Here is a 16962-nt window from a genome sequence, read left to right on the forward strand (position 1 = left end):
TTTTATATTAAATGCTGAAGATATATTTTGTTAGGTACCAAAAACATATGAAATTTGACACTCAGCCATCTCCGCCCCGATACAACGGAGGTGAAGTTTTGTTTTGTTTATGGTGTTTACAGCATTGAAAAATGTTCATAGCAACGACTTCCTACCGACAAATTAGTCCCTGTATTAAACATGCGACAGTGAGGTCAGTCAATGGAACAAAAAGCACATTCTGGTAGCGGTTGTCAAAGCTAATTAGTGAAGAAGTGATTAAGAGAAGGGGTGAACTGACCATATCCTCAAATCTGTAGCCTGGAGGCAGCGTGCTGTCTCTTTCTCCAGACTTTTGACCCTTCTCAGAGGTGATGTTAAGCTGTGACACATGCGACACACAGTTACTCACAGCGGATTCATGCTGCAGCTCAGTTTAAATACAGACACACATGCGTGCTGTACCTCTGTGACCTCTGGCCCTGTGTACACAGGCTGTCGGGGTGCAATATCGTCAACGGATGGCAGTATGCTGGCGAGGGCATCGAATGGATCCACCTGCGCATGCAACACAACTCAGCACACTGTAGCAAGCAACATGCTTTTCAAAGGAAACTCATACCGCTTCACTAAGTATTTACCTCTTTGACCCCTTTAGCTGCTGCAGGAGGAACCTCCATCTGAACCTGCGACACAGATCCAGAATCAGTACACAAGACCTCGACAACATGCAGACAACACACTTACATTGTTAGTGTCAACAAACTGCACTACTTGATTGCAAATTGATCAATGTGCCCCCGGCCAAACCTCACTTTTACTGGCACAGTAGTGGTCTATTCAGTAAGAGCACAATAACAATATCCAATGCAACATATCCATTAATATTCTAGGCACAGGAAATACACCAGTAGCAGACAGCCTCCACCCTTAATGGTTTCAAGATGGTCTACCTTCGTTTGTGTCGGTTTAGCTTCTGTCTTCCCCTGCACAGACACATTTCCAGCCGCAGCAGTGGCAACTGGCTTTGAGGATTTAGCAGGGTCAACTTTATGCACATCAGCTCTGACTGTTGTGGTGGCAGTGGCACTCTAAAATACAATGTGATTCTATTATAGGCCAAGTACATCAAGTCTAGTAAAATTACAGATCTGCTGTACATGCACACAATCAGTAATATACCCAAAGAAACTCCAGTAGAAATAAATCCTCCACCAATTTGATGACAGACATTAGTTTAGAAGTTGTGGAACGAAACTAGAGCGAGAAGACAAACCAACAACCTGAAGGCCTCTCCTCTGCAAGTGTGGTGTTGCAAGTGGACGGGTGCGCACCATTTGCAAATACAATAACAAGCGTAGGAATGCTGAGCAAAGGGTTGTAGAGTAAAGAACAACAGTGACTTTCCCGACTGGTCGACGCCAAAGTAGAAAAGAAACTCCCAAAGCGAGCAATGTTCAAAGCAAGAATCTGAGGTTTCTCAGGTAAAGAAAGTCAGAAAAAGACTCAAAGAAAGATGTTGAAGAAAGAAAGCCTCGAAAAGTACACCTCGAGGGAGTCATCATAAAGAGTCCGAGAAGCCCGTAGTAGTCGAGCCTACCTTGGCTGTGCCTTTGGGCGACTCTTTAGGTTTGGTCACAGCAGTGGTCGCTGCGATGCCAGCGGCTGCAGCCACTCCAGCAACAGCAGAAGGAACTGTGGCTGAGGCTTTGATTTGGGAGACACCAGCAGTCTACGAACATGTAGCCAAATAATTAGTCAAAAACACAAGGATGAGAGATTCACAGCGCTTCTAAATCCAGTAAACATATTGACAAGAGATGTGGACAATATCTGAGCAGTGTTTGTGAAAGCAGAGCAGGAGAAAATTCACAATGATCTCTGGTGAGATCTGCCACTGCAGTTCAACTCGAGCAAGAATACATGTTTCGAATGTGTGAGAATAATCTGACCACTGATCAGTGTAGTTGTTAAATTAGTCTTCTTTAACCAAGTGAAAAACAAAGCTTTGTATATTTTACAGTACTGCTGACCATTTTACAAACCCAGTAAAGTGATTTTCTGCCTCCCAGGCTGCTAACAAGAGCCTTGAGCAAGCAAGCAGAGGATGTTTGGTGTGTTCATGAAGCCCTCATACTGTATCTAAAAATGTTAGAGTCGGCTGCTTAGCAGCTTCACCAGTTATGCAATTAGAAAATTAAATCTAAAAACCTAAAATGAATCCAAAAGAGAAATACTGTAACAATAAGCAAAATGTGGTGGAAAAGATCATGTGAATTCAGAAAGGCTGCTCTTGGGCAGCTAACACACACATTGTGTATGTTGGAGTTTCCCACAAGCACATGGCTCGACCAACAAGTCCTCTTATCACAAGACATTACAACCTGACAGCAACACGGCCTCAATAAAAAGTAAGGCTCATCGAATACACAAGTGGTTGCATGCTGCCCGGTTGCTAGAAAATCAATCAAAATTTCAGTAAAATGATCAGCAGTAATGTGAATATCAAGGAAAACCGCTGAGCAGCGCTTTCGACAAGAGACCACTGTTACCTTTGACATCTCTTTAGGAAAGCCCCTCGGCCCAGCTGATGTCATGTCAACAAAGGTAGCCCCAGCTGACGACATGTCAATAACAGTAGCAGCTGTCGGCGCAGTGTTAGTCTACAAACCAAGGAGCACGTGTTAAAAGTCATGAGAAAGATGACATGAGCGGGATGACATGAAGGTTCATTAATGTGATACAGGTGTTGAGCTTCTGAAAGGTCAAGATGTTTGGGTGGCCGAGCCAGAGAGCCACCGCATACAGAGGAGGTACACAATGTTTTGCAAAGATGAAAACAAGATGAAGCCGGTGAAGAAGGGAGGCGAGCTGCGTCACGACGAACGCACGCTCAGAGTGTGGAGGGAAGCAGTGGTTCAAGTTACGTCACACCAAACAGCCAAAAGCCCCCTTCCACTTTTATTAGGCATCCAGAGTCCGACTACCTCTGGTTTGGCTTTTTCTGCGTTCCCAATTGAAGCACTTCCTCCTGCTGTGACGCCACTTTGTGTGGCTCCGCCTGCTGCTGCCGTAAACACCCCAGGCTTTGTAGCCATGGCGGATCCTGATGATGCCTTCTGCAACGCACCGGGTGAGGAAAAGTCGATTATGTCCTCTATTGGAGCTCATTGGAAGCTTGCATTGACCAAATATGCTTGTGTGTGGCAGTTGTTGATGCATTTACTGTTCCGTGACTAAATTAAATCAGTTTTTTAAAGTGGCGATCCACAGATTTTACACACACATGTTACTTTACTTGTACCACTCAGCCTGTGATAACAGATGTAGAATGTCTTCTGTGGCTCTGGAGGGAGCTAAGAAAATGATCCTGATGACATTAACATGACGGGGGCTTGTACACTACAAATGTATAACTCAAAGACTGTGTTAAAAGCCAGGGGCTTTGTGTTTGAAATAAGTGGGTGTTTGCAGGTAGGAAGGAAGGAAATGTAGGATCTAGTGGTTTTGGAAATTGACTTTTTGCTTTTCAGCAACAAGGAAGAGCTCTGATACTTTGACGTTTAACTTCCTGTCAAAATCGGAAGTGGGAATGTTTAAGTCAAGTCTGACGTCATCTTACAAATAAAAGAATGATCCCAGTCACTTCCACAAAGTGAGGCATACAGCTTATTAATTAGTTAATAATTAGTTATTAATTAACACTGGTATTGGTAGCCCGGGTATTGCCATCGGTATCAGGACTGAACAAGTCAGACTAATGGATCCCCAGACTGTACATTGAACTACTGCCACTGATGAACGAGCAACTGTGCCCCACTCTGTCAAAATCACCCGAGCGGTGTGAAAAGGGGCAAAAGGTCAGCTGCTAACAAGAGTCTCTTAAAGCTAAAGGTTAATGGCTGAGTAATACAAGCCGAGTCTATAAATAACTTGGTAAGTTTAAAACATGACAATGTCTCACATTATACTATTTTAAAATACTGGTGCAGCCCCTTTCTGCACACAGCCACAACTTTGAAAGTTCAACTATCCCACCAAAGCTTTTCTCTACAAGCCGGGCACCAAAATAGAGGATGACAAAGCCCAGTTGTTGAAGGCCGAGTTGTCCTGTCAAAACACTGTCTGACTTTGAATACTCAAAGGCAGTTCAGCAATGGACTCAGTGAAAGCCCCGTGTTGTACAGACACAATGACGTTGAAGACACAAACTAGTCATAAATAGACTTTCAGTTTTGACCCTGGTCACCCTGTTGTTGTCTTCTCTGGACAGATAAAATGCAGCTTATACCTAAAACTTAATACAGTTTTCCAGCAACAGACATCATGCTGATATGTTAAAAAGAACTCAGATCCTAAAAACATGCAAAAATGTATCACAGTATAGTTGTTTTATAGTCACCATTCCTGAGTTCCTGGTGAACTTACAGGTAGAGTACTTTAGCGTGTCCGCTTCCTAAAGTTCTATTCAAACGAACATTTCAGAACTAACATGGGAAAATGACTCCAACAACAACACATGAAACTGAACCTGAGGGGAAAACCACTTTGATGCATTGTTTGAGAGCAGCATTAAAGAGTTAAACTGGGTCCCAGTGGGGAAACTAGGTGTAACCTCTCTTGTGCTTGAATGTTCTGTTTTATGTGTGCTACTGCTCTGAGGAAGCAGCTAAACCTATTACCTCGCTCTACTTAAAACTAGTAAAAACATGAAGCTGGGGAGGGAAAGAAGTCACATTACTACACATAGTCCAGGTAACGAGCAGGTCAGAGGTCAGACAACAATCCACTGATTGTGGAAACACATTTGTCAACGTCCTTTGTTCAGAGAGGCGGGGCAAGATGAGGTTAAAGGGCAGAGGAGGAATGTTTGATACCTCGAACAGTGCAGGTTTCACAGTGGAGGCCTGAGCTGCCGGTTTGGGTGTGGCCTGGCTAGGCTGCGACTGGAGAGAAAAGGGAGAGAGACAAAGAGAAACGTTATTCATTACGTACAATGAAAAATCAAACATGAAACCATCAAAATCAATTCAAGATTCACAACGAGCAACGTCTCGGTTTCACAATAGCCAACAGCTGTTGAAAAGCTAAATATTCCATCGCAGGTCATTTGCGGATGAAGAGGGAAAACACGCTGAAACACCTTTCATCACAGTTTCTGCATCTTTAAAGAGAAGGACGGGAAAGGACTGAGAGACAGAGGTTCAGATCTATCACACTGCCCACAAATCCAGCCATCATGCTGCTGTCAGCGGTGGTTGATTCAAGCCCTACATTCCAGACTGAAGGGTGTGACTGTTGTTTGACAGCAGCGGTCACCCCAGCAACCGACAACAGTGGCGAAAAAAAAGTAGGATTCACAAGTTGGTCTTCAGCCGACGTCGCACAATGTGAAATTAACACAGCGATAATTCACATCAGTCTTCAAAGACACCCAACGATGACGGCCCTTTGCTGGGCCAATCAAATGCAGCCATTTCCCACACATACACGTACATGGCAGGGATGTCTGCGCTGCAGTCATCACATGTCACTGGCTTGTGCTAACCAAGCCAGTTACTCTGCTTTTCCGTCTGTTCATGTGAATTATCCAAGGTTGTGAGATTTGGATATTTGTCACTGCACTGTAAAACATCCTGTAACTTACTGTACATGCTACACATCATTGTGTGGGCTTGCTTAATACAAATGTATTATTTACAGTATTCTTGAATGGTGCCATAGGGTTCTGTGACAAAAAAACTATGTCGAGCAATTATCATTATCATATACCTGTGAACGCATCCGTAAGCCTCTGAGTGAGTTAACCCGTCAAGCCAGCTGTGTTTAACAGTTACACTGAGCTGGCAGGATGGAGGGTAAAGGCTGCATGTATGTGAATGACTACAGTGAGTGAACGGAAACACAGATGAACAACAAACGGGAAGAGACACAGCAACACAGAGAGACAGAGTGCATCGTGAATTGCACTACCCTCAGCCATCCGCAATCTGAGACTTCTAATGTTGAAATGATTGCATCTCAGTCAGTGATTGCCTCACACGCTGGTGGTATAAGGTCACAACCCTGCTCAGGGTTTGTGTGTTTACTCAACTATAGGGCAGTTTGTGGCTCAAATGTTTCTTGAAATAAAATATGTTTTCTTACCTTTAGACCTTTTACAATGATGCATTTAGTTGTAAGAGTGTTAAACCATTGAGATGATGCAAATAAATAATATTAACCCCTTACCTGTCGTATACTACCGTATTTTCCGCACTATAAAGCGCACCGGATTATAAGGCGCACCTTCAATGAATGGCCTATTTTAGAACTGTTTTTATATATAGGGCGCACCGGATTATAAGGCGCATAGAATATAACTCTTCGAGTTTGTCCTCTAACTGTGGCCATCTCGCTTTGTTCCCTCGGAAACTCTTTTTAGTCTTCTTTACTTGGCACAGGTCATCTTCTTGCTTCCTCCACTTCCGTACCATTGATTCATTAATGTTGAATTCTCTCGCTGCTGCTCTATTCCCATGTTCGGCTGCGTAGCTGACAGCCTTGAGTTTGAACTCAGCGTCGTAAGCGTGTCTCTTGAAAGGTGCCATTTTGGGGTCTTTATACACACAAGTGGTGTTGGACTAGGAGTAAGCACAGTACCGGTGTTTACCGCGGTGCGGCTTTGTAGTTTACCAGTCGTACTGAAACATTTTGACAGAGCGCCGTGTACAACCAGTATGGATCAACCAATTAACCAATTGATCCATATATAAGGCGCTCCGGATTACAAGGTGCACTGTCGTTTTTTGAGAAAATGAAAGGCTTTTAAGTGCGCCTTATAGTGCGGAAAATACGGTACTTCCTTTTTCCTCTCTTGACATATTTTTCTGTTTATAAATAATTATGAATTAACTGACTTTTAGAAGAGTCTAACATAATGTTTAGAGGGAGGAAGTGGGACAAAGATCACAAGCAGCCCCCCCCCCCCCCCCCCCCCGACACAGGGGAAGTCATGTTGCTCCTCTTACTGCAGGACATGTTGATTGTAGCTAGGTGACCCACAAAAAAATCTTTAACAACTGAAAAAAGGAAGCAGAGTTGAGCTGCATGCTGGGTGGTAATGCATGATGCGTCATATGATTCTGCAGGTTGAACTTGCACGTGACACAGAAATCCACCAGCTAAGATATTTTTTATTACAAAATGATGAGACTAATGTTAGAAATGTTTTGAATTGTGCTGAAGTTTGAAAGTCCCTCATTGGAACACTGTGATCACAATAGTCCTGGGTAATGCTCACATTTTGATACTGGTGGTAACTAGCCTGCATTTCGGTATCAATACATTAAAGCTGAGGCAGGTAACTTTGGAGAAACCAGCAAGGGTTTTTAGAAATCTTCCAACCGAAAAACCCAGCCCAGTGTTGACAACTCCTTTCCGATGAAAGCAGCTCGCAGCACTAGCTCCGAAAGTCCCTAAATCTAGCAAGAAAGTAGCTAAGTCGGCAACACTGACAGCTGTTCCTTCAGGCCTCCCTCCAAAGACAAAAGTAATAGATAATCACATTTATTTAAAGAATTCATAAACTAAACAAACATGGAGAGTCAGTAATCAGTGATGTCAGCATGTGTGGAATGCCAAGAAAGGAAGAGCCGGGTAGTAACACCAAAATGGTTGTTTGTTTGTTACTCGCAGGTGTCACGTTAGCAGCTGGTGGAAAACTCCGGTGACGCAAAATGAGTGCACATGCAGAGTGTGATTAGGTCAGCAGGTAGTTAGGTAGACAGCCACAGATACCAGTTTGTTTGTTTTTTGTCAGAGAGTTCATTGTGTGACTGACCTAGCGAGAATTTCAAAAACTATAATAAAACATACATAACCCACCCTAGCTTGATATTGATTATATAAACATGCGTTTCTATAAAAAGCCTCTTTATCGATGTGATTTGAAGCAATAGCGCGACATTTTAGGAAATGCTGCTTTCCTAATCACTTTCTTGTTATGAGTTAGATGAGATGATTGATACCACTCTCATGTCTACACGGTAAATATGAAGCCACAGCTGGTTAGCTTAGCATAAAGACTGGAAACAGGGGGTTTTAGCAAGGTTACAATGAAGAGTAATTTCATTTGATGAAAGGGATTGTGGTCACTGCAGTGTGTCACCTTCTTGTCTAAAACATGATGTCTCATCGGAAACAAAACGCATCTTGTCTCAGTGAGCAAACGAATGACATCATAACCGTGCTCTATACTTTCCCTTACAGACTTGGCAAACCCAAAGCTCTCAAAGACCATATCCAAACTAAATGTGGAACTCGCCACATATTCTAAATGTGTCTGTTGAAATTAAAGGAAGTTGGGCAAGAAGATTTGGTGACTAATTTGTCTTTTTGTCATAATAAAGCAGTCCAAAAAGTTCAAGACAAAAACCATGAAGGAGTGCGTTTATTTGGTGATCTCAATGCGACAGCGCTTTTTGCTCTTTGACCCCTCATACGTATTCAATAAGTTATGCTCACTTCCTAGAGGGCAGATCAAACACATGTACAGCATTACTATACACAAGTTAGCATCCACGTCCATTAGCATCCACATCAGTGAGGAGATCTATGCTGTGACACCGTACACTCACAAAAGAGTCTCCCCTCGAGGCTCGGTCTGACATCAGAACCATTGCATAAGTCACCCATCAGCCCTGCCTTCACTGTGTTTGACACATGCAAGTTAACAAAGACAGGTTAGGCAGCACATACAGTGAACCGCCAAGATACTTTTCCATCCGGCAAACAAACAGGCTGCTCATTTCATTCAGGATCCATTAAGGGAAACAATGACAGGAGGGGCCCTACGTAGCATGTTTACAAGACAATTTGTCAGTATTGGATTATGATAAATACAATTATCAATAACGCATTAACATGCCAAAGAGTGAAGCACTTTGTTCTCTTCCCTGGACTGAAATATAAGGTCATATCATCTTGCTGGCATTCTTAAATTAGGGCCTTTTCTCTACAGACTACAGGTTATTATCATGGGTAACAACAAGCAAAAACATTATATTGTGGATTGTGTTTTAGTTAAGTATTTATTATCTACTCCTTAACTCGTCGATGAGTTTCAGGCGTATGTCGAAAGTTAAACTCTCTGAGGTCCCCTGAGACCCACCCAGACGCTTATCAAGCTTTCTGTCTGCTGTGAATCGAAACAGCAGCATTCTTACATTCCTCATGCGGACTGCTCTCTGCTTATAGATAACAGACTGTATATCCACCGACACAACACAAACACATGCAGCTCAAGCTGCTTTTGGCACATGCCTTACACATTATGTTACTGCTGCTCTGTAACATTATGTTTTGCAGAGTTTTTGATTTTCCAGAAAAGCTGAAACATGTTCCTCGAGTTTTCTACCTATATTCTGAGGTGAATGAGTATCTATTCACGGTAACATATGAACTCCATATTCTAGCAACAACAGAAACAATGTTTCATTACTATTTCACAACGACAGCTCCAAAGAGCAAAGGGTAGGAATCAGTTGCCGATGCAATATCTGAATTTAGGTACAGATAACAAAACGACGACCTTAATTTGAGGGATAAAAAGTGCTTTTCTAAAAGATCCTGTTTTCATTGAACTAAAGAAGCCAAAGTTCTTATCAAATGTTAAATGATGTATCAAAACAAACAATCACTAAATAAAACATTTTGATTTAAATAAAGGAAAATTTGTTCACAGAAGTAAACAACACAAGAAAACTCTCCAATAAATCAATATATGTTTTCTCTACTTGCTGTTTTTCGACCCTTGCTTCTACTGACACATTTAGGTTTGTACCAGGAAAGTGATGAGGTTTGATAACCACCAAAGAGGCCTAGCCATGCAGTAGCTGCACTGCTAGCTGTAGCGTACGTTGGTGAATCGGATAAAATAAACATGATGTTGTGATGAAATCAAAAAAAGGGATCAAATTTAGTTAATAATTATTTTAACAAATACGAACTGACCTTTGAATTTCGACAGAAAATCATTTAGCATTTATAATCATCATTAGCTCACAAAAACCAAAGAACCCACATTGGGGAACAGAAACTGACCTAAAGTAGTATGTGATTTTGACTTTTGCACACACAGCAAAGATGAGGCCATACATGGGGTGGACAAAGTAACAGGAACACCTTACAATCCTGCAGCAAATTCTACCTTTATGAGGCGATTACATTTCCGTTGACATCGAGACAATTAATTCAATACTGTCGATCGCGTTGTCACTTTGTCACACAGTATAATGAGGTGTTCATGTTATTCTGTCCAGCCCTGTACACGGACAAAATAAAAGTGTGCAGACGGTAGACATTTCACGCAGCTGTACCTGGTAGAAATTTTGTCGAGGTAAGGGAAGGGGCCGATAGTTGCCATGTATCTGTTTTATAAAGGGACAAGTAAACAGCTGTTAAAGAGAAGCTCACAGCTGACAGACAAATAGACTGTGAATCAGTGACGTTATAGACTTAAACACTGTGATAGATCTGAATACATTCAAACATAGATGCACAGAGAGCTCGATATATATTCTCAATCAATGACATAACAAGTCACCAGGTTAGAGGCTCATACAGACCAACAATGAAGCAGCAAGGTGTCATTTGTTTTAACTGTGACTCTGTGACTCTGACTCAATACCAACACAGCAAACTGTGCTGGTATTGTCATAGCAGCAGGAACCTGTTCACCATAAGCCGAGAGGCCACACAGGCACCTTTTTTTTAAAAATCCGACAAATCAAAGCCCACTTTATTGGAGGGCACTCAGGTTGGTGCTTGAGAATATCTCCTGTGGTAAGACACCTGACACACACATGCACTCAACACACTCTGCTGCATGCAAATAGACAGAGTCACAGAGCGCTAGCTACTTTAGCAGTAAACTGTGAGGACAACACTGACTGACGTCGTCGGGAACAGGACACCGATATGAACATCATGGTCATTCTGGGAGAGATGTGGCGAGTGCGATCAAAATAGACGCAAGATTTTAGAGCGTAGGTGATGGCAGAAGAGTGCCATTTGAGACCCCTGCTCATTTCAAACTGGCACCCATTCAGTTTGAAACATCATCTCAGACGGAAACTGTCGATGTGCTCGAGGTTTGCTGTGCGAGTCCTGGTCCTGTTTTAGATGGGTACACTGCCGGGCACATACGATCAACCTCACACCGTCCTGGACCTACTCGCTGCGTGACGCACATAACTCACAATGTTTTTGTTCTGTCAGAAGCGAAGAAACAATGCCGTATATACAGGCCTTACCCAAGAACAGCCATTGAAGCAGTGGCTTGTATGCCTGTAATGAAAACTCATGACTAATGCTGGGCCCCACCCGCCAAACCACTGACACGCACATGTGAATGCGGCTGGAAGCAGCTCCTTAAGCTTATGCTACGACTTCAGCGGCAACTTGTCTAAATGGTCAGCGGTGATCACGCGGATCACCTCGGCTCAGAGGTGGAAATGTCCGGTCAGTGTAATAAGGAAAGAATGTGGAGCAGACTTGTAAATGGACAGAGGAAGACAACTGCTGTTGTCCGACATGAGGATGGACATTAATGCAAGTGGGGAAGATTGAGAGCAAACAGACAGCTGGGTAAACTCAAGAGTGATGTCATTAGTCAAACCTACTCTAATGGGCTACCTGTGCTGACATTGTACTGTTAATGGACTACAGTCCCATCAAAGGGAGCCAAGAGCAAAAACACAATGGCACGTACAGCACCGTACTGGTTTCAGATACTCGTTTGTCAAACTGTACTCTGCTTCATTCTGAGCGATATGTTTCTTCTCTCTGGTATTTTTTGGTTTGTTTATCAGCCTTTTACTTCAATCGAACATGTTGCAACTGAAAACCGAGAGGAGAAGCACAAGCATTGATCTATTTCGCTGTTCTATATTTGTCCATCATGCGCAGTCTGACTCATACTTGTTTTATATACACAGTAAGCAACAAACCCTGGCTTACAGTAGTCTGGATACTGTTAGAGAACGTTGTTTGAAGCCACATTAGGAGCTGTTGTTAGACCCTGATGAAATATTAATTATCATCACACATTAGTGCATTATCCCTCAGATCATTATTTACTGTTTATTTTTGTTGTTTCCTTGACGACTACTGCTCTCGGGGTCCATAAAACTACCAGTAACACGAACACAGTAGTCTTCAGTCTTCTGCCAACTTTACTTGACTTGACAGGCGAAAAAAAAAGCAAACTTGGATCACCACAAACGGCTGTTAAATGCCACAGTCGTCAAAAAGACTCGAGAGCTATCAGTCAGACAGGAAGCCCTGCCACACACAGACATTTACAAAAGAGAGAGGAAATGCTGTCCAGATATACGTACCATAAGTTTGATTGTGAGTGTGTTTCCTATGCTGCTGTGTATACTACCAAGATGCTCTCTTGAGGCTGGTTCGCCTTAAATTCCCGGTGCGGAAACCCTTTATGTCAAGCAGACACGCATGCAAACAAACACACACACACACACATGTAAACACACATAAAGACACACGCACACGCCCAGCTGGTGAAAAACTTGCTGCTCCGCCTTCATGGAAACGGCACAACAAGCCTGTGCTGCTCTGGCTCCACCTCCTCAGCCACAAAGCAGCAGAGCAGGCTCAGTCAGATTGGACAGTCGGACACAAAAAGACCCGCCCAATGCGCGCTGCCTGGCAGGAAAAAGAAATAAATCTGCTTTAAACTTTGGGCTGGGTCAGGGCGGGTTTTGAGAGGAGGGATGTTGCAGTTCGATAACAGACACGGTGGCCTAGATCAAGATATTTGCAGGAGCAATTATCGTCGAGGCAGAGTTGAGGAATGAAGCAGTGAAGAGGTAGAAGTGAATTTTCTGCAGCAGTGCTGTTGGCAGAGTCTGGGTGTGTCTGAGAGACTCACTGCTTAGGAATCTAGAGTGCAGAGCCACTGGAACAACAGAGACAGTGTGTGTGTGTGTGTGTGTGTGGTTGCAAAGACAAGAAGAGAGGGAGGGGGATCACATCACATGTAGTCCAGACCAAACCCCGAAGACAGCCAGAGCAGAGAAAAAGAAAAACTGTAAATTTAAGAAAGACACAATTGGACTTAAGACACCGTAAACGAGGTGACCACCAATACAAGCTCAGGCATGTTCTCTCAGGCTTTCACAGCTCTTCAAAGTAGTCCCTGGACAACAGAACGGACAGGAAACACAGCTCCTGGACAGCAGCCAAAAGTTAGAAGTTTGATGAAAAAACATCGATGAAAAAACATTGTCGTGCAACCTTTCCCCTCTAAGCACACGCACACCTTCAGCATTGATTAGTTGATCGTTTGGACCGCTTAAAGACGTTTCACTATTTCTCAGATAAAGCTCTCCTCACCACTAAACATGTCAAACATGTTAAAAGGACTTTGGAGAACAGCACCCCCATGTGTGCAAAATACTCATAGCACTTGGATGAAAATTAATGGAGGATTGTATGAATGACATCGGAAACTGCTGTGTCAACGTATATCGGTCTGTTGTGTTATGCTGAATGTACACAAGACTGGCATGTGCTGTATGTGGGGCACATGTATTTTGACTCTGCACTTTAATACTGCATGTCCATGTGAAGCAAATGCAAAGCAAAGGAACAATGTGTTATTTATGAACAAAATCTATATTTTTAGCCATGATTAGTAAAACCGCACTCGGCTGTAAAATGCTTTTTAAGGCAAATAAACAAAGACAAAACGAAAAACTAAATGCAGTGTTCTTTGGTGTCATTTGCTGTGCGTTTAGCAAAGAATTTGGCAAAACATTTATTGTTTATATTACCCAAAACTCTAGCTACTGTAAAAAAAAAAAAAAAGCATCGGTAGCATTTCTGCCAAGGCAAGGATGGCCTATCACCTTGAATAAAGATACACAGAGCTCAGAAATGAGCATGGCATGATGTGTTTTTGGTATCATCTTCTCGAGAGGAACGGCCTTGTTTCTAAATTCCTCTGACTTTATTCTTTTTGTCGAAAAATATCTTTCAAAAAGGACAAGTAGGTAAATCTCCTCTGCTTGTTGCACTATTTCTGGCACCTCCCTGGCAGAAATAGTTGTGTCTGTTTTGGGACCTATCAAAATAAACCTTGTCTAACAGCTCCGCCCTCTGCCTTTGTGTCTTTGACTCTGTGTTTTATGCACGCTCATACTGGATCCAAATGCCTTACTTGGTAACCCCTGGTAACACTCATCTTTGTTGACAACGAATGAGCTGAAGCAGACCACGAACGCTCCCATCCAGAGGGATTGGCCAATCAGGGGGTTCTAATCTGAACTTCTGATAGTGTTTCTAGGAGCTCACAGGAAAACTCTAAGTGGGAGGTCGTAATGACTCATGGTTCTTAAACTAAGTCTGTGGGAAACCACAGGACTGGTGTTGTATACTTTTGCTGGAAAGAGATCACAGTAAAAAAAACTTTCACTTTGAAAACTGGAAGATATAGATAGATAGATACAGAGACAGGTGAGAACAAGAAGTTCTGAAAGATTACATTTTTTGCCTATTTGTTTTATATCTATGTGTGTGTGTTTTTTTTATATATATTTTTTTTTCAAATTGAATACATATATTTCTTTTAATAACTTTAGTTTTTTATTTGTTTGGCATTTCTTGCTATAGTCGACACAAAAACACTCACCGAAGAAGCGCTTTAGCACTCATCACACATTCTTTGCATCGCTGTTGAGCATAAGTGAGCAAACACCAGTGTTGTTGTCCAATGTGTTTCTCCCATTGTGTGGGCAGCCACTACTGCATGAAGATCAGCTTGTTGAGACTTGAATATCTTTATTCATTTTTGTTAAGGGTGCCATATCTTTGTGTGGTAATGCATTATAAAAACGTGCAGGTTATTGACTAATGGTGCATTCAATCATAGATTAGGTGATCAGAAGATATCAGAGCTGGCCGGTGAACTGTGCACTGACCGTCTATCACCAGATCCAACCCTGAGAACACACATGAGCATCAGAACAAGGATAATGTCATTTTGACAGCTGCATTCTGTTGAGACTTCACCATGTGGTTGAGACAAAGGAATTGGGCCTGCCTGGCAGTTCAACAGCCTGATTTTAATTGAACTTTAACCTGCAGAAGGAGGATTCACAGAATCTTCAGAGGAAGAGAACGATAACTTCTACGCCCGCTCTCTTTCTATTCAAGTCGACATTTGCCGGTCGTAAGGAAGAAAATTCCCATAACTTCTGAAGAATTCCCGCTGCCATACGGAAGATTTATCGCTGCGCAGCTCACCGAACCAGTGAAGCTCCGTGTCCCGAATTAAATACAGAATACTTGCTTTGAGTGTCTTTCCTTCTCCTTATTGTTTAAACTAACCCACACACACGTACACACACGCACATGTAGGTTGTGCTGTTATGCTCATCTCATGTGGATATAGAAGCGCGGCCTCTATATTGCGTGCCTCATTGCTGCGTTAAATAATCGTGGCCTCGCCGCCATTTTGGTAGTTTTGCGTTAAATAATCACATACAAGATTGCATTCGCCATTTTGATATTTTTCTATCTCCTTTGCCATTTTGGTAGTTTTCTCTTTCCTCTGCCATTTTGTAGTCTCGCGTGGTGTGATCACTTACGAGATCGCGGCCGCCATTTTGGTAGTTTTTCTCTCTCTTCCGCCAATGTTAAGTCTCGTGTTTTCTTTCTCTCTCGCTTCTCCCCCCCTACCTACTCACGCACGCACGCACCCTCACTACGTGATTGTTTGTATGATTTTAGGTAGTATGCTTGTAATTGTATAGCAGTTGTTGTTAGTTTATAATATTATTGACTTAATCAGTATTTTTTGAAGTTGTCTGTGATTACTTTGTGCATGTGTATTGTGATGATAGCTGTATATCGTGGCCTATTCTCAAATTCAATCTTCACTGTTCACTCTTAATGTGGAATAGTTCTTTGACTGTTGACATTTTGAGCAAACACCAATTTTGAGACCTTATTTATAGTTTGGTTATTGGTCCCTGATCTCAGGGTGGTGCCCCGTTATTACTAATCTTCTTTATTACTAATTAATTACTAATTAATAACTTCATTAATTTCAGTGATTTCGTTTTCATACTTGCTGATAACCAAACACGCTCTTCCAGATCCCAACAATTCATTAAAAAACACTGTTCTTTAGCAGCTAACTTGTCTTTCTTTTTAACCATTAGAACACATGATTACAGAGCAGTGACTTCAGTGCATCAATACAAACAACAACAACAACAAAAAATCCATTGACCCCTGTGAAACTCTCCTTCTCGTGTGCATCCATATCCCCCACCCTTACCATAAGCTATAGCTGTCCTTTGCTCTGCTGCATGTCCACGTACCATCTCTAAATTTAGCACTGCACTTTCCCCCTGGTTTGTTGTCCTACCACATATCATCCCAAACACAAACACAAAAAGTAGGCCCTTCCTCTACTTATCTACTTAGATTGGACCCATGTCTTACATCTGCAGAGTAAATAAGATCACGATATTGTTGAGACTTGTCAGCCATTTTCGCTCATGATAATCACAAGCTTGCTAACATGTCATCATCAACTTCAGCTTTCCACTTTCATGTGTTTATGTGAAGCGATACCAAGAATCTGAATCATTATATCTCATTACATTTTCCAGTAAGCATCCGGCAGCCGGGTCTTCATTACTTAATACTTGTCGGGACAAACAGAACGCCAGCTTTTCCTCAAGCATGGCAGATGTAAACGGACAGCAGAACAAATGCTCAGTAGAGTTTGGTGCTGAACAACAAAGTGTCGCTGAAGCACATTCTCAGGTGAGCCCAGAGGCCTGGAAACTCTCCCAGATTTACTTTTATATAACCGACAGGACAAAAGCACTCCACTCAAGCCAAACTGACACCGAAGTGAGAAATCTGACAAGTCTCAATGAGTGCTGGGAAATAACACACGCCATC

At 42.4% G+C, this 16962-nt stretch overlaps 1 protein-coding gene across 26 annotated transcripts in view; it reads right to left on the reverse strand.

Annotated features, from left to right (window-relative positions):
• The window catches only part of cast (calpastatin), a 35284-nt gene that overhangs the window by 10383 nt on the left and 7939 nt on the right, over positions 1–16962 (reverse strand). For 3 of the 26 annotated variants that reach the window (XM_076096023.1, XM_076096025.1, XM_076096022.1), the window contains exons 2-7: positions 4857–4925; positions 1580–1711; positions 933–1070; positions 621–665; positions 445–537; positions 281–361 (exon numbers count right to left, since the gene is read on the reverse strand). In XM_076096023.1, coding sequence (XP_075952138.1) covers positions 281–361; positions 445–537; positions 621–665; positions 933–1070; positions 1580–1711; positions 4857–4925 — 558 coding nt within the window. Of the gene's footprint in view, positions 1–280; positions 362–444; positions 538–620; positions 666–932; positions 1071–1579; positions 1712–2531; positions 2643–2966; positions 3099–4856; positions 4926–10337; positions 10389–12359; positions 12520–16962 lie in introns of those variants that run through there. The other 23 variants (XM_076096029.1, XM_076096030.1, XM_076096028.1 and 20 more) reach the window with 19 other exon arrangements.

Source organism: Anarhichas minor, unplaced genomic scaffold (genome assembly GCF_050575085.1).
Source record: "Anarhichas minor isolate MPS153535 unplaced genomic scaffold, ASM5057508v1 ptg000021l, whole genome shotgun sequence".
NCBI lineage: Eukaryota > Metazoa > Chordata > Actinopteri > Perciformes > Anarhichadidae > Anarhichas > Anarhichas minor.